At 43.3% G+C, this 24,823-nt stretch overlaps 1 protein-coding gene across 9 annotated transcripts in view; it reads left to right on the top strand.

The window, feature by feature from the left end:
* Positions 1-3,582: 3,582 nt before the first annotated feature.
* The window catches only part of LOC118401067 (homeodomain-interacting protein kinase 2), a 106,960-nt gene continuing 85,719 nt past the window's right edge, over positions 3,583-24,823 (top strand). For all 9 annotated transcript variants that reach the window (XR_008075376.1, XM_052474812.1, XM_052474807.1 and 6 more), the window contains exons 1-2: positions 3,583-3,931; positions 24,550-24,823. The exon at positions 24,550-24,823 is cut by the window's right edge and continues 882 nt beyond it. Coding sequence is in view for 8 of the 9 variants with exons in the window: in XM_052474812.1 (XP_052330772.1) it covers positions 3,913-3,931; positions 24,550-24,823 (293 nt within the window). In the remaining variant the exon portion in view is untranslated. The remainder of the gene's footprint in view (positions 3,932-24,549) is intronic.

Genomic DNA, 24,823 nt, shown 5'->3' with positions numbered 1-24,823 from the left:
GTGAGAAAGCCACGGAGGCGGAAAATAAGGCGGACAAAGACAAGGGTGAAGTGGGGTCCGCGTCCCGCGCCAGAACCGCCACCGCGGACAGACGCCCACCCAGACCCTCCCCTATAGGTCAAGGTTTTGCGGCCGGAGTCCGCACCTTTGGGGGGGGGTACTGTCACGTTCTGACCTTTATTTTCTGTGTTTTGTGTTTAGTTAGTATGGTCAGGGCGTGAGTTGGGTGGGCAGTCTATGTTTGTTTGTCTAGGTTTTGGGAATTTCTATGTTTCGGCCTAGTATGGTTCTCAATCAGAGGCAGGTGTCATTAGTTGTCTCTGATTGAGAATCATACTTAGGTGGCCTGGGTTTCACTGTGTGTTTGTGGGTGATTGTTTCCTGTCTCTGTGTGTGCACCAGATAGGACTGTTTTGAGTTTCACATTTCTTGTTTTGTTAGTTTGTTCATGTGTACCTGAAAGCATTAAAAAGTACCATGGAAAATTACCACGCCGCGTATTGGTCCTCTGATCCGTTTCGCCTCTCCTCTTCGGAAGAAGAGGAGGAAACTCATTACAGAAACATTTGTTCACATTGCCAAAGCAAGTGAAATAGATAATAAACAAAAGTTAAATAAACAATATGAATGTAAACATTACACTCACAAAAGTCCCACTCTCCGTTCTCATCCTCCTAGATCTATCTGCTGCCTTCGACACTGTGAACTATCAGATGACACTCAACCACCTTTCTCCTTCCCCCCTTCTGACACCCAGGTGGTGACACGCATCTGCATGCCTGGCAGATATCTCAGCCTGGATGTCGGCCCACCACCTCAAGCTAAACCTCAACAAGACGGAGCTGCTCTTCCTCCCAGGGAGTGCCAAGACCTCTCCATCACAGTTGACAACTCCACAGTGTCCCTCCCAATGTGCAAAGAAATCCCCTCCCCCCTTGCTGATAGCTACTTTATTAAGGAAAAATGTACATACTATGACTGAGATATGTGGTTGTACAGCCTAGCTATCTTAAGATGAATGCACTAACTGTAAGTTGCTCTGGATAAGAGCATCTGCTAAATGACAGAAATGTAAATGTAATGGCTTATATAATTAAGGATACTATAATTAATTAATACTGTCATTATTAAGGAAATATTCTGAACTTCTGAATAACATTATACCATTTCTGGGTCATTAAGTTGTACATATAGCCTACCATACATTTGTATGGTTTTACTTTATTGGCGTAATGACATGTAGGCTAATACAACTGTATTCTAATTTCTAGTACAATTTCAAACAGTACTTTGCCAGTTTCCTTTCATATGATTCAACAATTCGTTAATGTATGTTAAAGATTGTCCAAGCCATGTACAGAAACTGTCGTACTATGTCCCGACCAAGACCGTGTAAAAGAAATGGCTACATTGCATTGAGTTGGTGTCACATTATGTCGCCTAATTAAAGGGCAACAAATATGGTGCTAACTATCAAATAACCCAAGTCAAAATGCGTGATAGTTTAATATGGCACGTTTGCATCGTAATACGATTGACCGGTGTTTGATTTTGCCACAACGTTGCGTTATGTCACTGATGGTTGCACGTGATCACAAAAGGTACATTTTGACACATTACGGTGGATATCCCTCGAAGCTTCAAGTGTTACAGAGAGTGGACAAAAGTACACAGGGTTACTGTATATATTTATGTTTTAGTTCTTACCTCGTTATTACTTGATTGTAGACTATAGTTGTTAGACCACTTCGGGTTGTTGACACGAAAAGAGAAGAATACGTACTGTAGTTCTTTAGAAGGACTACATTTCTGCGTGGACTTTGCTCCCTGGTAGCTGAAGTCTTTTTGCTCAAGCAAAGGCAGCTGATCCGATAAAGATAGGCTATAAAAAGGAATTGTGTGAAGTAAAACAATCTGTTATCAAAATGAAAGGCGTTTCTATCAAAACCCTAGGCCTATATACAGATGAACCTATTGCAATGCACTTGTAATGCTCTTCAAATAATATACGATCATATGTGCATGTATAACAGAGATAGTTTACAGTCATATATGATACTGTTAGTAGCCTAGTTAACCGTGGCCCTGAACTAGAATAAGCTTACTTGTCTAGCATTGGGCTATATGCTGTAGGTGACCTGGTGGAGAACATCAGTTCTTATTGTACTTTGATTGTTTCCGGATTCCAGATGATGGCCTCAATGGTACGAGATCCGCAGTACGTTATTAGTATATTAACTCCTAATTCTATGGGTATGCGTGACTCAGATCAGACTTGATCAGCTGCAGAAGTCGCTGCGGGGAGAGGACGAGGAGGATGTCGAACAAGGTGCGGTGCAAGCGAAGTTGGAAGGACACTGACTTTAGAGTCCAGGTTGGTAAATAGGCTATAGGCCTACAATCACATGATGCTCTTGATGCTATTTAACTGGCACCACCATATGGTCTCACAAGTAGCATACATAAATAGTAGACTAAAAACATGATTCTGTCATTTTTCCACAATTTGACTAATATTGCCCAGTTACATCACACATATTATGTCATGCAATCATCCATTCATTTATCCACCATGTGTTTTGTTTTAGACTCATGCATTCAAAATATCCATAATAGCCTGCTGAACGTATTATTTTAGTGATGGTTCTATACGAATCCTATGTTTACATCACTATATTTTTATATTCTTATAAACAGGGTGCAAATAAATAACGCCCCTTTTCTCGTTAAGAATCTCAAATGTACCGGGTGTGACTGGGGGAAATAGTGCAGAGGGTGACTTTTAATGTTGCTAGTAAATGACAGATTACTCACATCTGTGTGAGACTATGTCATCTGATTCCTGTCTAGTTCGCTCTGTGAAAATACAATGTCGTCATGCTGTGTGATGACTGCTTGATACAGGCACGACGAATGGCCCACAGAATCATTCAACACTATGCAAATGCGCATTTCGAAAACTAGACCCAGCGATACTTTATACTGGGTTATTGCATAATAGTTCATGCTGTTACATTTGCGCTTGTTCCTGTAGAGCTTCTGTTAATAAAAGTGTTTAAAATGAGGTTTACTACTCACCTGATATTATTTGTGTAAGTTAGGATGTTGTTTTTAATATTAGGAGGATGCCAATCTGGAGGAGTTAATTACATTTTAATTACAGCTTAATTAATGATTGCAGTTAGCCTGTAGACCAGTGTTTCCCAAACTCGGTCCTGGGGACCCCAAGGGGTGCACGTTTTGTTTTTTTGCCCTAAAACTACACAGCTGATTCATTACTCAACTCATCATTAAGCTTTCATTATTGGAATCCGCTGTGTAGTGCTAAAAAAATAAATTAAAAAAGCCTATAGGCTCATGTTTTAACAAAAGCTAGGCTACAACATCCACATGCATTTAACCTATAACCCACTATTATTTTATATACATTTTAATATGTAGGCCTTTTCTCCAAATATCAAATCACATTAAACGTTATGAATTAATAGTTACAAAGTTGCACTACAATGTAACTTGGATCGACTAGTTAGTAACTAGGATCGACTCGATAGTCAATTGACTATACTGTACACCAAACTCGCTCCGCTCGCATTGCAACTTTTGCAGGGACTCTACAGACATGTCGTACACTAGCTGAAGTCAACCTGCAATTTGGCTCAACATTTGAGCCAAAAAACTATTCACAATCGTCAGGGTTTTGTTGCAGAAATAATACACTATATTTTTCCCGTGGACTGAGCACGAATTTGTAACCTTGGATGGGATTTTAGATTTTTCTTCTCACTAATGAACTGAGCTAGTAATGCAGGAGACAGCGACTCTGTCAGGGGCTCAAGATGGCAGATTTTTACTGAGTTCTGAACAGATATCTCGCTTTATTTTTTGCCATGAATAACAGAAGTCCTTGCACCGATGGCCCCTGTATACGAAGGTAAGATATGTTTATATCTGAAGTATTTTTGAGGTCAACCAGTCTTGTATAAAATAATATTGTGAATAAGAAAGAGGCAAGAGAGATAACTGTCTTGCACCCTATCGCTTCTTTGTATTACAAAATGATAGAATGATGCATTTTCTGTTTAGTGTTTAGTTTAGCTCCATAGTAGTTTGATAATATGTATCACTTTGTCATAATAGTTATTGCTCTGGTTGCAAATATGTAGTGTGACATCGATGGTCGAATCCTTATGTAGGCTACAGTCTGCATCCCTAGCCGTCATAATTATTCTCTTGTGATGTTCCCGTGCGATATCCTACGATTTTAATCAAGTCGGCTACAAATACATTTCAAAATCTTCATTTGAAAGCTATTGCATTTGATTGCAAATAGTATTGGTGTTGAAATTACACCATTGCTCTATAGCCTACAGAGGAGAGAGAAAGGGCGAGAAGAAAGAACATCGCAGTTCGCACATAGTCACGCAACCGGAGAGCAAATTTAGCCTAATTTATCTCAATTTAAAACCTACACTTTCAATTTCTGGTTAAATGTTTAGTGCTCCATAACGTTTATTCATTTGTGCAAAGATAGCGTTTCAACCAAAAGCAAAGACATGCTTATGTAGCCTACTGCTGTTGCTGCATTACGTCTGTGACTAATCCCATTGAGAGAATTGTACTCGGCATGTTTAGGAAAAATGCTATGCCCTAAAGACACGAGTAGAGTGCAATTCTATTTTGTTCTGTTACAATGTCTCACATGATAAAGAGCCTTAATTCTTGGAATAAGGCAGACCAGATAGAGACAGGTCTCATGGCTATGGTACAATTGTAATTTTCTATAAAGTAGCTAGCTACATGTTGTGATGACTACCAGGGCAAATGCTATTTGGTCATCTACTAATATCCATAATCTTTTCATATTATAAACTACTGCACAATACGCCTCCATGCTCTTTAGAATTACACTGCAGATTTTTTTGGGACATACATTCTTGTCATTAACCCCCCAAAAGGAGCCAATACTTTCTTTTTTGGTTAGGGTGTAATGTGAAAATGTATGTTTTTATTATTGCCGTTTCTGTATTTTACTATTAGTCCGTGCTCCCTCTGCTGGTTTAACTTGGAACATAAACCCTTTGTAACAAACCAGTAACTACATATACAATCACTTTTAGTTTGGATGCATTTTTTTGTTGTTGAAAATGTGAAAGTTGGTGTAGGCCTAAATTGTGACAAAAACAAATAGTGTAAGGCATAGTAATTGTTAGGAAGCATGTAATTCCAATTTAGGTCTATATTTTCATGTATCATAGGCTACAGTTGAAACTATAGTTAGAGAGGGACAAATGACTGATTATTTGGTTGGCAATTCGTTTCACTAGATTTGTGAAACGTAGGCTACATGCATGGTCATATCCTTTATGCCAATCCAGCCAGACTGATTAGTTGCAGACTGGCTTAGAGAGCTCTGCATGTTAAACTCAACAGCCAAATAGGCTTGCATTAGCATGAAAAGGAGAGTTGAAATGAGACTCCACTGTGCAAGGTAATTAGTTGGAATGGTGTTCCCTGGCTTGCCTTTCATCATGGCGAGAAGCTGAGGAATTAATTGTCTACCTTTTCTGTTCTCGCCTGCTATGTGGAGCAGCAGCCAGGAACAGCAATGGAAATGGCCACATCCACTGGTAGAAAATGGTGACAGGGATCATCCATGTGCAAAGAGACCATCATGATGCTGGAATTCTGTGGACATTCAATAACCAAGACTGAAACATCTCCCTCCCGAATCTGTAGCCCTATCCTGCAGTCACATGACTGTGGCCTCATGGGTGGAATGTTATTCATATTTTTCAGAATTAATAAACATTCTTTCAAAAACCCACAGAAAATCCGGTGTTTCTATGTAAAACGTTTAAAAAATATATATATCTCAGTCTTCTGTGATGTAATATTGGGGTGAAAACTGAATACATTTCACCTCTATATCTGACATGGTCCAGGTATCTTCTTTTTTTTAAGCCCATTTTGTTTCAAAGTAGATTTGTTTAAGACTACCAAGAAACACTCTGTGTGACCCTGATTTAGCCCACTGTAGTAAAATGTTAAAGGTACTGTGCAGTAGGCACTGCCCCCTCCCCCCTCAAGGTTTTTTCTCATGATCAATTTAGTACCAACAAACCACTGGTATTTGATTTGATCAACAGTGTGCCTATGGAGAAAGATAGGGTAGGTGAGTGTCCTACGGGACGCTGTGGTAGTGATGGTTCGGAGCCAGATGTGCCAGTCTTGCCGCCCTGGCCTGGCCCCTGCCTGTCTCTGCCCTGTTGAGTTTGTGTGTTAGTCTAAGCTCTGGCTGCCCAGCGCCCTGGCTGCCCAGTCTCATAACCCAAACTGACACGTTGATGAATGTATGATGGAGGGAGCAGGATCAGCAGCCCCCAGCTGTGGAAAAGCTAGTATTCAGACACAGGCTCATGTCCCAGTCAGGGGAAAGTGGGGGTTGGGGGGGGTATAGAGAGGGGGGATCAGTGGACGCCAGACAGCCCAGAGCAGGGCACCAGCTAGCTTAATTTGTGGATCTGTCTCGCAGAGTCTCAGGTCAAACAATATCTTAGAGAGCATTCGCAAGGCCGGAGACACTCTCAATGAAAAATGACAGAGAATAGATCAGAGGCTGCCGCTGAGACGATGATGATGATGATTGTGGTGGTGGTGACAGGGACTGTAGGCTAGCCTAACACTGCTGTTCATGTGTAGATGTGCGTTTTAATTCTCTGTCGCTCCGAGAGACGTACTAGGAAAAGAGGGAAATGGGGGAGGAGGGAGAGGTTTAGAGACCACTCCCTGTCTTCTATGGGGTGAGCACCCTTCTTGCTCTGTGTCAGTGGGTATGTAAAGGCAGAGAGAGGGAAAGGCTGAGGTCTGCCACCTCTCTCACTCTGTTGTTGGTAGCTGGCTGATTGGTATCGCCTTCATAGGACTGTGACCCCAGCTTTCATTCCAAGGTCACAGGGTTTCAACTTTGATTAGAATTCCAGCAAAATCACAGGAATTTGGGGCCAAGTCACCCCTTACTAAGTTAGAAATGAGCTTCCCGGCGATTATGTTTCAATGCGGAGCAGGAGAGTTTTGAGAGTTTAGCTAGTGACATAGCTTGGTTAGTCAGCAGATCTGTACGTAGTAGTGATCGTCGCTCTCCCTGTGTTGTCGATGCACAGATAGCTCGCTGCGGGAGTTTAAGCCTATCTCATGCTTTCACTTTAGCGTGCAGATCTTTCCCCCATCCCCTTTGTGCAGTTGCTTATTTGAAGTCTGCTGGTAAATGTTATGAAAATTGACATGCCGCAGAACGTTACAAGCATCCCCTTTGCATTATTCAAAGTAGTCTATGTGAAAAGGAAATGAAAATCTAGTGTTCACTGTTCAGGTTCTTGGAGGTATTGATTTGTGAAAGCGTGTCATAGAATAAGCTAAACCAGGGAGAGGTGGGACTAGGAATACGGCAGAATCAATGTGAGTTTGATGAGAGCAGACAGTGAGTGTGTGTTAGCCAGATCTGGGTGGAAGCGGGAGGGATATGGGATCCCTCTGATGTGTCTGTCTGGTGAAATGGTTCACAGGTGTGCTGCTCTGGCTGTTTGGTTTGGTGAGGAACAGATGGGTGCGGGTTGAGTTCTGACCGAGCTGAAGTGACAGGTTAGAGGTCAGGCTGAACAAAGCATTCACAGTGTGTGTGGCCAATTTCTACATGCTCTATTCTGTTCTTTCAACATGTTCTTTGAAAACGTTGGTATGGGGACAGAGAGAGAGATCAGAACGAGGAGCAATTTATTCCGATTATTTCATTAGTCCAAGTGTGCATCATTCCTCGATTCCTCAAAAAACTCTGGCAACATTCAAGGCTGCAAGGACCACTCCCACTCTCAGTCAGATCTTGGAGGACAGTGTGAGTCTTTGGAGGACAACTCACGTTTTAACGTGAGTTGCTGCTAGTGTGCTCAGTGTTTTGAGGGGGAGTGAGTTTTTGGCTGGGGATGTGCTGCTCAGTGCTGACAGAAGGCATTTCCGTACAGAGTGTTATGCGTGTGCGAAGGCCTTCTTCCAGCAGGCAGTTCTGTTGTTGCTCTTTGTTTGCTGTCAGTTTGTGTAGAGCAGCTGCCTGTGGCTCTGACTCTGACAAGCAGGTCCTGTGCAGTACATCCAGCTCTATCTGGATGCTGTGGTTTGTGTTGGGCCTAAGTATTGTGTGTCTCTGCTTGCTATTTGTTCCATCTTTAAGGAGACATTGTCCCTGGATAGAGTAAATGGAACAGAATACGAGCTGTTGGGAAGTTGTATTTGTTAAGATATTCATTGTATAGTCATTTCTGGTTCGTAAAGGCTCATTTTCATTGTGTCTTCCTCATGTAGTGAGAGAGTCTATTGTCTCTGCCATGGATATGGTATGGGAGAGTCTGGCACAGCGCATGATTTGCTTTTCCCATGACTTCTGTGCAGCAGAACGGCAGAGCTTCGAGGTGGCAATCTTCCTGTGTGTTTTTTTTGTGATGCCTCCTCTGGCCTGGTTGCCTGGTGATTCCAGCAGCTCTCCTCCATGTCCCCACCCTGCTCCTTCCCCACCCCCAAATACCGTTCTGTTTGATTGTGAGATGAGAAGCCATTGGTAAGCTCAGACTCAACCCATGTGACACCAATGGACATGGGCAGATTGGAAACCCGGTTTGGGGGGCATTTAGGGCCTGTGGGGACTTCTGTAGCGGCAGCTTTTGTGCTCTCATAATCTTGCCTCCCTCCCCTATCGTCCCAGGCCATCCCACCCCAGCCCACCCCGCATACCAGCCTGTTTGGGGGTGGACATTGTCCAGGCCCTTAATCCTATTGTTTTGGATAGTATCCCCCCATACCCAGTCCATTTGGCATGGCATTCTTTGGAAGAACAACAGACTGGTTCTTTATCACAGACATGGTCTTCTTGCCTTTCATCATGGCATGTTACATTACACTCATGGAGCCAGGGCCCAATACTGTCCAATGATCCCACTGGGCACAGACGTCAATTCAACATCTATTCCATGTTGGTTCAGTGTAATTTTATTGAAATTATGTAGAAACAATGTTGATTCAAACAGTGTATGCTCAGTAGGATATCTTCAACATTGTGTATAGACTACAGTCTACAGTATCTAAAGGATTGTTATTGCTGAATGGGTACAGTACAGTTACTGCACAAAGGGAACAGCACATATTTTAACTGCCCAGTTGCCCACCCTCTTCTATTCGTTTCAATGGGGGCTTTTCAAAGTGAAAAATGTATGGCCATTTTTAATGAAGGCTTTCATGTTCTCTGTCTTCTTTCCTCTACTTCAGAGAGGGGGGAGCATGGTTTCGTGTAGATAGATAGATAGATAGATAGATAGATAGATAGATAGATAGATAGATAGATAGATAGATAGATAGATAGATAGATAGATAGATAGATAGATAGATAGATAGACAGTACCAGTCAAGAGTTTGGACACACCTACTCATTCCAGGGTTTTTTCTTTATTTTTACTATTTTCTACATTGTTGAATTATAGTGATGACATCAAAACTATTAAATAGCATATATGGAATCATGTAGTAACCAAAAAAGTGTTAAACAAATCAAAGTATATTTCATATTTGAGACTCTTCAAAGTAGCCACGCTTTGCCTTGATGACAGCTTTGTACACTCTTGGCATTCTCTCAACCAGCATCATGAGGTAATCACCAGGAATGCATTTCAATCAACAATTGTGCCTTGTTAAAAGTTAATTTGTGGATTTCTTTTCCTTAATGCGTTTGAGACAATCAGTTGTGTTGTGGCAAGGTACGGGTGGTATACAGAAGATAGCCCTATTTGGTAAAATACCAAGTCCATATTATGGCAAGAACAGCTCAAATAAGCAAAGAGAAACGACAGTTCATCATTAGTTTAAGACATGTCAGCCAATCCGGAAAATGTCAAGGACTTTGAAAGTTTCTTCAAGTGCAGTCGCAAAAACCATCAAGCACTATGATGAAACTGGCTATCATGAGGACCGCCACTGGAAAGGAAGACCCAGAGTTACCTCTGCTGCAGAGGTTAAATTCATTAAAGTTAACTGCACCTCAGATTGCTGCCCAAATGAATGCTTCACAGAGTTCAAGTAACAGACACTTCTCAACGTCAACTGTTCAGAGGAGATTGCGTGAATCAGGCCTTCATGGTCAAATTGCTGAAAGAAACCACTACTAAAGGACACAATAAGAAGAAGAGACTTGCTTGGTCCAAGAAACATGAGCAATGGACATTAGACCATAGTGAAGTCCAGATTAGAGATTTTTGGTTCCAACCGCCGTGTCTTTGTGAGACGCAGATAGGTGAGCTGGATGATCTCCGCATGTGTGGTTTCCACGTGAAGCATGGAGGAGGAGGTGTGATGGTGTGGGTGTGTTTTGCTGGTGACACTAACATTGATTTATTTAGAATTCAAGGCACACTTAACCAGCATGGCTACCATAGCATTCTGCAGCGATATGTCATCCCATCTGGTTTGCGCTTAGTGGACCATTTGTTTTTCAACAGCAAAATCACCCACAACACATCTCCAAGCAGTGTAAGGGCCATTTGACCAAGAAGGAGAGTGATGGAGTGCTGTATCAGATGACATGGCCTCCACAATCACCGAACCTCGACCCAATTGAGATTGTTTGAGATGAGTTGGACCGCAGAGTGAAGTAAAAGCAGCCAACAAGTGCTCAGCATATGTGGGAACTCCTTCAAGACTGTTGGAAAACCATTCCTCGTGAAGCTGGTTGAGAGAATGCCAAGAGTGTGTAAAGCTACTTTGAAGAATCTAAAATGTGAAAATAGTCAAAACGATTGGGAAAGCACTGGGCAGAGTTGCAGCAGAGTTGGCCTTTCCAACACAACAGAGAGAGAGCCCACCGTGTAGGTTGACGGAGCGAGAGAGTATGGGCCGTTCTTGGTCACGGAAGGGAAGCGGAGCATCGTCCGGCTGGCTGGCGGAGGGCTGGCAGCCCCTTCACAGATGGTTGTAGGTACAGCGACACACTTGGCTGATAACCAAAGTACGTCAAATGGCCAGATGTGCTGTCTGCGGCTGCCCCAGGGGGAGGGAGAAGAGACGGACACAGTTCACAGTACAGAGAGAGACTGGGCCAATCAAGGGAATCAACAGGAATGGAAATGACCAGCACACATCTTTACGTTCTGCTTGCTGTCTTTCCTCTCTGTCTGTTTTTCCTTTATCTATCACCCTTTCTCCTTTATATATCACCCTTTCTCCTTTATATATCACCCTTTCTCCTTTATCTATCACCCTTTCTCCTTTATATATCACCCTTTCTCCTTTATATATCACCCTTTCTCCTTTATCTATCACCCTTTCTCCTTTATATATCACCCTTTCTCCTTTATCTATCACCCTTTCTCCTTTATATATCACCCTTTCTCCTTTATATATCACCCTTTCTCCTTTATATATCACCCTTTCTCCTTTATATATCACCATTTCTCCTTTATATATCACCCTTTCTCCTTTATATATCACCCTTCTCCTTTATCTATCACCATTTCTCCTTTATATATCACCCTTTCTCCTTTATCTATCACCCTTTCTCCTTTATCTATCACCATTTCTCCTTTATCTATCACCCTTTCTCCTTGATATATCACCCTTTCTCCTTTATCTATCACCCTTTCTTCTTTATCTATCACCATTTCTCCTTTGTCTATCACCATTTCTCCTTTATCTATCACCATTTCTCCTTTATATATCACCCTTTCTCCTTTATATATCACCCTTTCTCCTTTATATATCACCCTTTCTCCTTTATCTATCACCATTTCTCCTTTATCTATCACCCTTTCTCCTTTATATATCACCATTTCTCCTTTATCTATCACCCTTTCTCCTTTATCTATCACCATTTCTCCTTTATCTATCACCCTTTCTCCTTTATCTATCACCCTTTCTCCTTTATCTATCACCATTTATCCTTTATCTATCACCCTTTCTCCTTTATATATCACCCTTTCTCCTTTATCTATCACCCTTTCTCCTTTATCTATCACCATTTCTCCTTTATCTATCACCATTTCTCCTTTATCTATCACCCTTTCTCCTTTATCTATCACCATTTCTCCTTTATATATCACCCTTTCTCCTTTATCTATCACCATTTCTCCTTTATCTATCACCATTTCTCCTTTATCTATCACCCTTTCTCCTTTATATATCACAATTTCTCCTTTATCTATCACCCTTTCTCCTTTTTCTTTCACCTCTCTTCATTTTCAGCTCTTTCGTTTCTGCTGGATCACTGACGAATCACCTAGTTGGTGTTGCTCAGTCTATCGCTGACGTGTGTGTGGTCAACATTACCCTCAAAGACTCAGATATTGCTGGCTTTGATGGTGTGATGGAGCGTAGAGGGAACGCTGACACCAGATCACTGATTCAACTGGCCTCTGGGTCCTCCATTCGTGCTGACGGGAAAATGCAAAGCTAAAGAAAAGAATGTACCCCAGGCCACAGTTCAGATACTTTCCCAAATTCTACTTCATCCCATGATTATCTCTTTAGTGCATTTTGAAACTATAATGGCCTCATGCTTTCGTCACTGTCATAGCTGCCCGAAATAGAAACGAATGTAACTTTATGTTCAAAGAAAAATGAGATTCTTCGTTTTTTTCTTTGACTTTTCACTCGTCTTCATATATATTTCTTTGATAGCCAGTTGGTTATTATTATTTCAAGGCCTCATTCATGACTACATAGACCAGGCTTTCAGTCCTTTAAAACCACTCCTCACTTCAAAGCCTGAGGCACATGGGTATAAACAGCTCTGCCTGACTGCTCTTAGAACTGACCCTTCTTTTCAGAGCGAGTTAGAGAGAAAGTGGGAAATGAAGGAGAGACCGACGGGGGGTGGAGAGACCCGTGGGCCTCCGTGGTGCTCTCCGAGGTCGTGGAGGGTGCAGGGGAGGAGGAGGGGAGTGCAGAAGGGTTGCAGGGGTGCACCCATCTCCTCTAACCTGTCTCCTCACATTGAGCATTGGCACACACACACGCAAACACACATGCAGGCACCCCTCGTCCTCCATGATGGGCCGTGGCAGCTGTGCGCTCAGGCAGGGGCTAGCAAAAGCTCTGGCTTTTCAGAGAATGCGCCTCAGAAAAAGGGCAAGACCTGACCTTTAGATATATGAAAGCTTGTCCTCCATCTCTGGCACTGCAGGACTGTTGTTCTTGCCTCGTTAACTTCCTGAAATAGACAGAGTCAGGGAGTTGAGGCCTGGCCTCCGCCCTAGTAGCTGATATGATGCTTAATGGCTTGCAGACAGTGTGGTCACTAACAGTGATGCTTGGCTATTTACATAGCTTGTTTTGGATGTTATGTGTATTTGCAGATCTGGTTTCAAATGCATTTTGAAATGATTTCAAATACTTTAGCTGGGCTTGATTGAGCTTGCCTGGAGCAATGGAAGTTATTGAATCGTGTAAACTCGCCCATCGAGCACTCCAGGCAGGCTAAAGCAAACCCTCAAAGTATTTGAAAGATTTTAGAGTTGTACCCAGGTCTGGTTATTTGTGATCATACTCACTGTAAATATCCTTGAAGTCCTTATTTTACATAGGCTGTGAACCAGACTGTGTGGAGAGCTGAGTTGGCTGCTTGGCTGGTTTCCTTCATTACCTCAGCAGTTATGTCACCAGACAGTCTCTGCCATGTTTAGAACACATTGAGTTGAAAACTCTATACCCTCCCCAAATGGTAGGTGTAATTCACGTGAGTTGGTGTGTCGGCGTGTGGCCATGGCTGTCTGCTTGATATGGGTCTGTTGCTGTGGCCTCTCCTGGATTCTGTGAAGAGAGTGGGAGGGTCTTCCAGAGAGGGAGCTACTCCCCTGTTCAGAGAACCACCAGTTAGTTCATTGGAACAGGAACCAAGCTGCTAAATGACTCTGCACCACGGCCCTGTCCTGGTCTTCAGCTCAGTTTCAACCCCCTCCCCTGAAATATCATGCCCCTTGTCACCTGGGGAAGCATGTGTGCCATGATCTGCCCCATCCCTATGTTCTATGTGACAACAGAAAGGAATAGGAGGCGGTGGAGACAAGGAGTAAGGAAAGGAAAGGCTAACCACACGTGGGTATTGATTGTTTGCTCTGGCGTGTGAGGGATAAAGAGCTTCAAGATAGGGCTGTTGTCCCCTCCACGACTGGCCATCTCAGAGCAGAGCAGGGAGTGGGAGTAGCACTAGTCTCTTATCATTATCCGACACATTGACTCAATGGCGTCCCTACAACACATTCTGTCTGTCAGTCCAATCTGCACTCCAGCAGACAAGACCAGGCTAATAGGCCAGCCCACTTCCCCGAAAATGCTGCTGCTCAAAATCAAACATGTTTTGAAAACACCTTGCCTGCCTCTCTGCTGATTGGTCGCTGGGTGACTCATCGGGTATGACTGGTTCTTCTGTGGTCGGGGTTCACCGCCCGCCTGTCTGTCACTCAAAATACCTGCTGGGCTTTGTGGGCACACACACACATACACACACCCACTGTATTTGGTTCATTCCTGGCAGGGTGTTGAGACCAGGCTGGGCTGTACAGTTTCTCCAATGGGTGGGAGTTGTACCGGCATACAGGCGTAGCTCCAACAGTATGTTGGAGATTAGTGCAGAGCTGTTGACCCCTGGGTACCTCCTTGGCCCCTGGCGCCTGTGTTAAAGCACACCCATAACCCCAGGAAATGCTCCTCCATAGTGGACTGGACTGGACTGGACTGGTTGGTGCTTCTTGATGTCTATGAAACCACAACCTATTGACAGATAATGCTATTCCAACGGGATTTGTCTCTCTCTCTCTCTCTCTCTCTCTCTCTCTCTCTCTCTCTCTCTCTCTCTCTCTCTCTCTCTCTCTCTCTCTTTCACTCTCTCTTTCACTGTCTCTCTCTTTCACTCTCTGTCTCTCTCTTTCATTCTCTTTCACTCTCTCTCTCTCTTTCACTCTGTCTCTCTCTTTCATTCTCTCTTTCACTCTCTTTCTTCTCTCTCTCTCTCTCTCTCTCTCTCTCTCTCTCTCTCTCTCTCTCTCTCTCTCTCTCTCTCTCTCTCTCTTTCACTCTCTCTTTCACTGTCTCTCTCTTTCTCTCTCTGTCTCTCTCTTTCATTCTCTTTCACTCTCTCTCTCTCTTTCACTCTCTCTCTCTCTTTCATTCTCTCTTTCACTCTCTCTCTCTCTCTCTCTCTCTCTCTCTCTCTCTCTCTCTTTCACTCTCTCTCTCTCTTTCATTCTCTCTTTCACTCTCTCTCTCTCTCTCTCTCTCTCTCTCTCTCTTTCATTCTCTCTTTCACTCTCTCACACACTCTCTCTCTCTGTCTCTCTCACTCACTCTCTCTTTTCTCTATTTTCTCTCTCTCTCCCTGCCATCTTCAGCACAGTATCATGGAGGGCATGGATGATTTAAAGCCTGCTCTGCTCATAATATTGAAAATGAAACAAGTGCAAAGCCATTAAAATACTTTCCCAATGACAATCATATTAGGGTAATACAAATGTGCCCCATCGCAAATGCTATTACTATCTGTCTGCAACCCAGTTAATTTACAAACCATGTATTTTCTCTCTGATTGTTTGTTGCCTTATTCCCTCTGCTTGGTATCTTTGTCTTGTTCTACTTGTCTGTTGATTGTTTGGTCTGGGTCGATAATTACATTTCATTGGAAAATGTTAGACTGATCCACAATCTGATTATGGTCTATGACAGTTAATGGTTTCTTCAGAAATCTTTACATGCCACAGGGCCATTATTGGTCGATCTTTAGATTGAATTATGGTGGGTGATATGTTGTCTGTGTGTGTCTGTGTTCGTGTGTGCATGTGTGTCCTCAGTCTGGCTCTCTCTGGGGTTTTGTAACCTGGCACAGCAGCCTTTGATCAGCTCTTGCAGCACTGCAAGAACTGCAAACATGCCACCTCAACGTGCACACACACACACACACACACACACACACACACACACACACACACACACACACACACACACACACACACACACACACACACACACACACACACACACACACACACACACACACACACACACACACACACAATTATATCATATATCGTTAGACTGCCTTGGTGTCTGAACTTTTAGGCCTACGTATCTATAGATACAAACAATAACCTGCTGTCCTGCAGCTCGTTAGGAGTGAGTGGGAGAGAACCTGCAGTGGAGGTTGGTACTGTCGGGTCGGTACTGTACATGGGTGATAAGCAGAGAGAAGAAAGGCAGGCTGCTTATCAGGTGTGTGTCCCTGCATGGCCTCGCTGTGTTTGCCTGGTGTCCTGAAGCAGTAGTTAAAAGAGAACTGTTTTGAGAGGGATGGTGGGGTTAAATGCCTAGTGTAGCAGCAATGTTACGCTTTCTCCCTTTCTATTTTCTCTTTCCATCTTTCTGTTTCTGTCTCTCACTCTCTCTTGCACTGTCTCGCTATGTTTCTGTCTCTCTCTCTCTCTCTTGCTGTCTCTATTAGAGGTTGACCGATTAATCGGAATGGCCGATTAATTAGGGCCGATTTCAAGTTTTCATAACAATCGGAAATCTGTATTTTTGGACACCGATTTGGCCGATTTTATTTCATCTTTATTTAACTAGGCAAGTCAGTTAAGAACACATTCTTATTTTCAATGACGGCCTAGGAACGGTGGGTTAACTGCCTTGTTCAGGGGCAGAATGACAGATTTTTACCTTGTCAGCTCAGGGGATTCAATCTTGCAACCTTACAGTTAGCTTGTTCAACGCTCTAACCACCTGATTACATTGCACTCCACGAGGAGACTGCCTGTTAAGCGAATGCAGTAAGGCAAGGTAAGTTGCTAGATAGCATTAAACCTATCTTATGAAAAACAATCAATCAATCAATCATAATCACAAGTTAACTACACATGGTTGATGATATTACTAGTTTATCTAGCGTGTCCTGCGTAGCATGTAATCGATGCGATGCGTATCGTTGCTCCAATGTGTACCTAACCATAAACATCAATGCCTTTTCTTAAAATCAATACACAGAAGTATATATTTTTAAACCAGCATATTTAGCTAAAAGAAATCCAGGTTAGCAGGCAATATTAACCAGGTGAAATTGTGTCACTTCTCTTGCGTTCATTGCACGCAGAGTCAGTGTATATGCAACAGTTTGGGCCGCCTAATTTGCCAGAATGTTACGTAATTATGACATAACATTGAAAGTTGTGCAATGTAAAAGGAATATTTAGACTTATGGATGCCACCCGTTAGATAAAGTACGGAACGGTTCCGTATTTCACTGAAAGAATAAACGTCTTGCCATATTAATGACCTAAGGATCGTATTTCTGTGTGTTATCATGTTATAACTAAGTCTATGATTTGATAGAGCAGTCTGACTGAGTGATGGTAGGCAGCAGCAGGCTTGTAAGCATTCATTCAAAGAGCACTTTCGTGCGTTTGCCAGCAGCTGGTTATGACTTCAAGCCTATCAACTCCTGAGATTAGGCTGGTGTAACCGATGTGAAATGGCTTGCTAGTTAGCGGGGTGCGCGCTAATAGCGTTTCAAACGTCACTCACTCTGAGACTTGGAGTGGTTGTTCCCCTTGCTCTGCATGGGTAACGCTGCTTCGAGGGTGGCTGTTGTCGTTGTGTTCCTGGTTCGAGCCCAGGTAGGAGCGAGGAGAGGGATGGAAGCTATACTGTTACACTGGCAATACTAAAGTGCCTATAAGAACATCCAATAATCAAAGGTTAATGAAATACAAATGGTATAGAGAGAAATAGTCCTATAATTCCTATAATAACTACAACCTAAAACTTCTTACCTGGGAATATTGAAGACTAATGTTAAAAGGAACCACCAGCTTTCATATGTTCTCATGTTCTGAGCAAGGAACTTAAACATTAGCTTTCTTACATGGCACATATTGCACTTTTACTTTCTTCTCCAACACTTTGTTTTTGCATTATTTAAACCAAATTGAACATGTTTCATTATTTACTTGAGGCTAAATTGATTTTATTGATTTATTATATTAAATTAAAATAAGTGTTCATTCAATATTGTTGTAATTGTCATTATTACAAACAAATTTAAAAATTGACTGATTAATCGGTATCGGCTTTTTTTTGGTTCTCCAATAATCGGTATCGGCGATGAAAAATCATAATCGGCCTGCCTGCCTGCCTGCCTGCCTCTCTCTCTTTCTCTCTCTCTCTCTCTCTCTCTCTCTCTCTCTCTCTCTCTCTCTCTCTCTCTCTCTCTCCCCCTCTCTCTCACTGTCTCTGTAGAGAGGAAGCTGGGTGCTGTGCTTTGTACAATTGCCCTGCTCGTGATTTTTCATTAATAAGAAAGACTGCTCAAATAGAGCTCATGCTGCCATCACCCTGTACCCCTCTCCTCTCTCCCCCCTCCCTCTCCCAAGGCTAGGGTTGCAAAATTCTGGGAACTTTCAATAATCTATTGAAATGTGTCTAATAAATAAACAGGCAGAGGTTAGGCTGTGGCAGAATGAAACCATGCCAAAGGTGCCTCATAGAGGTGGCTTTTTATAGTGTCTGCACTTTACATGTGAATAACAAGCTGTAATCTATTATCTAACCGCTGCTGAGCGGCTGCTTTGTTTTTCGTTTAGATGCGTGTTCATGGCCACCACCTAGGTAGTAGACTATTTGTTATTCATTATAAAGAACATTTGGAATGCATTGGCTACAAGTGACCTTATGGATTTGTGTTGTAGCATGTGTGTATGGTAGCTTGTCCGCCAGCAGTAGTTACCTGTAGGTTGAACAGGAACTTTGTTGTGTACTGAGGCTGTGGCCCGCTAACTAGCTGTCCCTGCCTGCCTCTCTGAGGAATTATTCTATAAATAAGCTGAAATGGGAGCTATAAAAGTGGACTGGGTGGTCAATAGTGGCCTGGAGTAGTGTGTGTTTATGTGAGACAGTGGGGGAGCGACAGGCCCTAGCACCCCCTCTAAGGACCGTTCCAGGCAGACAGACTCACAAGGCCAGGCTGAATGACATGGCTTATTGGCTCACTCCAAACAGACAATATGTTCCCTTCACCGCTGCATTCATTTTCACCTTCCGTCCCCTGAGATGTTGGCTTGTTCTGCGCTGCTTATGGCACAGGAGAGGCTCTGCTATGGGACCTGAAGGACGGGTGTGGACAGACGGACAGACAAGAGAGTCAGACACCCGCCATGGTGTCTCTCTCTCCTGGAAGGGGGGTGGATAGCGATGACCCTGATGCTGAGTAGAGTGGACAGCAGAGAAGGGTAGGGGTTGGAGGGGTTCTGCTCCCTCTCTTCTCTCACGCCACTGTCCCCATCAGAGCCGAGGGGAGCTAATGCTTTGTCTCGACGGACAGAGGTCAAGTCATTAACCAGTGATCTGCCCCCCATGCGCTCTGATGATTCCTACAGATGCCTTAATGTCCTGGATCATCTCTAAGAGAAAGACAACCCTCAGGTGGGCCTCTGGTGATCTCTTGCAGACTGCACATGGACTCCTTGTCCAGTGTCCAGCTTGTCCATTCTGCTGAGGGGGATGGTTCAGGACCATGGACATAGAGTTCCAGGTCTTAACTTGGACTTAGTTTCTGCTACATTCACAGAGGGTTAGCTCTGAGAAGGGTCCCGCTATGACTGAGGAAGGGTTGTGTATTTGATTCCTCCTCTCCCCTCTAGATAAGAGTGCTGCACGGCACGTTGTCATGCATACCACTATACAGGCCTTTATTAAAACGGCCAAGCACACAGGACCTAGTCAGATCAAGAGGGCCTCGAGCCTTTCTTTTCCCCTCCTTCCTTCCATCCTCCCTCCGTCGGCCTCCCGTGCACACTCTTAGGGAAAAAAGGTTATATTTTACCTTTATTTAACTAGACGAGTCAGAACAAATTATTATTTTCAATGATGGCCTAGGAACAGTGAGTTAACTGCCTTGATCAGGGGCAGAACGACAGATCTTTACCTTGTCAGCTCAGGGATTTGATCTTGCCACCTTTCAGTTACTATTCCAATGCTCTAACCACTAGGCTACCTGTCTAAATGTATTTTTTGGGGCTGCCCCATAGGAGAACCCTTTGAAGAACCCTTTCTGGTTCCATATGGAACCCTTTCGGGTTCAATAATGAACCATGTTGGTTCCATGTAGAACCCTTGCCAAAGAACCCCTTTGGAACCCTTTTTTCTAAGAGTGCAGAATAGAGTTGATCCTCCCAAAAAGCATACTGCCTCTGAACAGGGGGAAATGCCACTGTGGTATGCTGCTTAATTGCAGTGCACTAAACACACCATGCTCTTTAAGGTATTTTAAATGGAGAGGCAGGCTACTCAAGGCATTCCAACATTGTAAATGTCAAACAATGGGCCCTTTACTGTTTTGTGTTTGGCACAGAGTTCAGAAATTCAAATAAATGAGGGCATTTGGAAGCTTTGTAGACGACAATGTTGGTTTAAATATAAAAAGCCAACAATTAACAACAACAAAAAGGGAGGTGGTTGTTACGTGTTCAGGGTTCAGATTTGAAACTGTTTTGAAGTTAAGTGGCGATTCAATACAGTGATTAATGCGTTCTGACATTCCAGTGAGGTACTATTGTGCACATTGTTGCCTATGCATGTTGTTCAGAGATAACGTTCCAGCCGTTTGACCCCATTCTGTTTGTTCATTTAAATACTTATCTGTCTCTAAGTCAGTTACTCTTTATTCGACCCTTCAGTTGTGTTAACTGTAACTTTCCCGGCTCCCAGAGTTGCCCTAGTGAGTCATGGATACGTTAAATTCGCCATGTTTCGTAAGTATTTCCTCAGAATATATCTCAGTTCAGATTCCCAAGTATTTCCTCAGAATATACAGTTTCCCAAGTTAGGCAAGTCTCCTGGCTGGCGCCTACATTTCTCCATGTCGCTCAAGTTTGGACACCTATAACAGAACAGTAACAAACAGGAGTCAATGACTAAAAACTAACGTCAGTTTGAGGGGAATTTCAGATGGCGATGGCGCTGCTATGGAAAGAGCCGTTACAATTTCAGCCTAAAGCCATAATCCCAAAGCTGCCTGGCTGATGCAGTTACTGTTGGTCATCCCTAATCATAGTGCTATAATCCTGGAATGTTCCATCACCGTCAGAACAGTAGGCCAATGCTCCATAGTATCTTATTCTCCTCCCATCAGTCAGTCCCACGCAGCAGCAGCAGCACCGGTGACTAGTGACTACGGTGCCCAAATTATTTTGAGCAGCAAAGTGCCCAGCTAAGGAATCGGTGGGTAATCCAAGTGACATCTGGCCCTGGTGTCTTATGTGATTAGCTGAGTGCCTTGCTCCTAATAGCCCAGTCTTCATTACTCCATCCATCCACACGTTGTTACAAAGCGGCCTGGTGGGTCTAAATTCTACAGCGGCCGTCCACACAGACCAGTCCGGGGTGGGGGACAGAGAGGGGTGTCTACGGCTATAGGGGAACCCTTATGCAAGACGAGTAGTTTGATTAAGCTTGATTCTTTTTTTAAAAATGTATTTTATTTTACCTTTATTTAACCAGGCAAGTCAGTTAAGAACACATTCTTATTTTCAATGACGGCCTGGGAACAGTGGGTTAACTGCCTGTTCAGGGGCAGAACGCTAGCAAGTAGCCCCTGGTAATATGCTTGAAGGGATAGTGTGGGGTTTCGTCAATGAAGCCCTTTAACTGCTTCTCCGGAGTCAGATGAACTCGTGGGTACCATGGTTATGTATCTGCATCCAGTATGTAGGAAGTTAGGGGTAGTTTCACGAGCCAATAATAACTAACTTACCACAAAGACTGGAAGTCTTCGGGTACAGCTAGCGTGCCAAGGGCAAGGGCCTCATTGCCAAAATCCCGAACTATTCCTTTAATCAACAAGCCTACAGGCGTCGGCTTCAGTGTGCAGCATTAAGGTTAAGACCAGATGACCGTTAGGATGACCAGTGTCCCTGGCTATATCGGGTCAGACAGACATTTGTTAGGAGGGAAGGGAGGAGGAAGAGGAGGGAGGAAAGGAGATGGAGGAGGATGAAGAGGAGGAGGAGAGGAGATTTGCAGTGAATTAATAATCTATCAGAACTCAGAAATAGAATAATGACAGAGTGACTAAGCACGTCTCCTCCCTCCGCTCCCTGTCCCCAACACACTCCTGAATCATCATTTCGGGAACGTTTCGGGAACTCCTCCGAAACGTTGGGGAAATGTTCTACTCATTAGCTCCTGGATCTCTGCACAGCCTCTTCTCTTCAGTCACTGTGTGTTTAGTCATCTATAAGGAGACAGGAAAGCATGATTGTTGTTAGCATTAGGCTAGGGCTATGTCTGGTACTGTATATACTGTACTTACTGTGTGTTTAGTCATCTATTATGAGACAGGAAAGCATGATTGTTTTTAGCATTAGGCTAGGGCTATGTCTGGTACTGTATATACTGTACTCACTGTGTGCATGAGTGGGTGTGTTTTAGGATTTTGAGTATGTGTATGGATCTTGTTTATGTTTACAAATGGCATTGTGAGTGTGAGTGAAGATGTACACAGTGGTAGCTCTTAAATGTGCTAGTACACTAATTCGTGGTACATGGGAGACTGTAAATATAGCAGTACCGAGGCCTGCATGTAAGCAAGCTTGTGCTGCAATAATAATTTCAGTGCTACAAACATCATTGCTAAAAAACCCTGTTTGAGCTGGTTATTTTTGTGCCGTTTTTTGCTTCTGAGGCAGCCGATTCCCACGAGCTCAGTGCCTCGCAGTTTACCGGTTTTGATTTGTTGTCTTCAGGATCTGAGGTTAAGATGGAGTTGAAATGCTTCTCTGTTGTTTGGAAAGTAGATGAAGGTTTTTCTCTCTCCCTCTCTTTCTCTGTACCAACAGATGCAGGGTCTGGGTTGTCATTTTGCTTTTTGCGGAGGACAGTTCTATCATTTCTTGAAACATTTTGGTGCACATTTCTGTATTCCTCTGATGATTCTCTGAGCTCCCTATGAATGAGTATTCGCAAGAGCTCTGTTTACATTAGTCCAGATGGGAACAGAAGAGAAATGGTATTTCCTCTGAATATATATCATATCTGTAAAGTCATCATTCATACACAAAGTTCCTGTTTAAACCTTATATGTATCCTATAATGAAGCACATCCCAATACTGGATTTAAGTGATAATGCTGCACCTGTGTTTGGAGGATATGTTGGCACGGGTGTTGCCAATATATCCTACAAACATGGGCTTTGAGGGCATTATCACTTTTATTCAACGGGTTACCAACATATTCAAGTAATGATTGACATATTTTCATTAAAAACGTTATTTTGATTCATTTATTCATACTATTTCATCCTACCCAAGCCGGCTGGTCGTTCGTTCTATTGGTTCGGTTGCCAGAGGTGGGACTCAGTCGTTCAGTCTTTTTGTTCTGTGTCTATGGACGCAACCCAGTTGTTCGTTCTAAATGTCCCATTGCCATACTGGCTGGCAACATTCTTATCCCTTGCTTGCTAGCTAGCCAACTGCGGCTAATTTACAGTCACGTCAAACAGTGCAGACAGAATAACCATAGTAGCTGCATCTGTTTAAGCTGTTTTCTAGTGACATTTATTTGGATACATCCATAACAATGAACTAATGAGGTGCGATTTCGCCTGGAATAGAAAATGTCCTCTCTCGTTAGGACACTTGTTCAGAGGAGCTAGCCAACAACACAGCTAACACAATAACTTCAAACTGAAGCTGGAAAGACTGCAAACTAGCTGCACTTTGTTGCATTTGACCTTTTTTCAATTGACATTTCTTTGTATATACCATAAAAATGACGCCAGCTGATTCATGATTTCGACTGGCTGAGAAACGCTGCCTGCCTCTCTCTCTCGTCCCGACTCTCGACCCCTACTTGATCATTACTATGGGACAGTTGGAGATCGATTTTGAATATTGAAACATTGTTGCAAATGTCGGAGAGACAGACAATAAGGTTAATACAAATCTCCGCTGTTGAAAACTAAATGTTGGTCTAAAAGAAATGTGAGAGAATGTCTAGATGATTTTTATAGTGGAGATCAAGTTTCTAACTTCCCTGCCTGGGCTGATGAGACAGTGGATTGCGCAGTCAGATGGAACAGAGTAAATAGGCATTTTAACGTCATAGATTTAGCCGGTGGTAATTTGTGGAATAGACACCGTCTGGAATGCGCTTCTAACCAATCAGCATTCAGGATTAGACCCACCCGTTGTATAAATACTTTTAAAACATATATGCACACTCTCTCTCTTAGCATGAATAGCATACATGATACTTAATTATGAATAGTTGCCTTAAACTGTGAAATAACTCATGTGAATCTAAGTGTCCAGTGTACGTGTCGGTTGAGTGAGGCATTGATGTGTCAGCATGGGCCTAGCTGAGCGCTGTAACGACCAGCCCTGACCTAAGCTCTCTTTATTTAAAGACGCCGCTCGTGTTTCAAGCACTGTCTCACATTCCTACCTCTCACTTTTTATCTCTCCCCCTCCCCTCCTTTTTTCCAGGTATGGCCTCGCAAGTGCAAGTCTTGTCCCCTCACACTCTCCAGTCAAGTGCCTTCTTTAGCGTGAAGAAGCTGAAGGTGGAGCAGAGTTCATACTGGGATATGACAGGGTACGGCACGCACAGCAAAGTCGTCTACAGTCAGAACAGCAAGCAGCAAGTGTCCCACGCCACCCCTCTTGGCATCAACTCCTCTCTGCCCTACGAGCAGCCAGCGCTCATCTTCCCGTCTAGCGCGGGGCACATCGTGGTCGCCTCGGCCAGCAGTACCTCGGG

The sequence above is a fragment of the Oncorhynchus keta genome, chromosome 22, assembly GCF_023373465.1.
Source record: "Oncorhynchus keta strain PuntledgeMale-10-30-2019 chromosome 22, Oket_V2, whole genome shotgun sequence".
Classification (NCBI taxonomy): domain Eukaryota; kingdom Metazoa; phylum Chordata; class Actinopteri; order Salmoniformes; family Salmonidae; genus Oncorhynchus; species Oncorhynchus keta.
The sequence above is the reverse complement of the archived record's forward strand: the minus strand, read 5'-3'. Positions and strand labels throughout refer to the sequence as shown.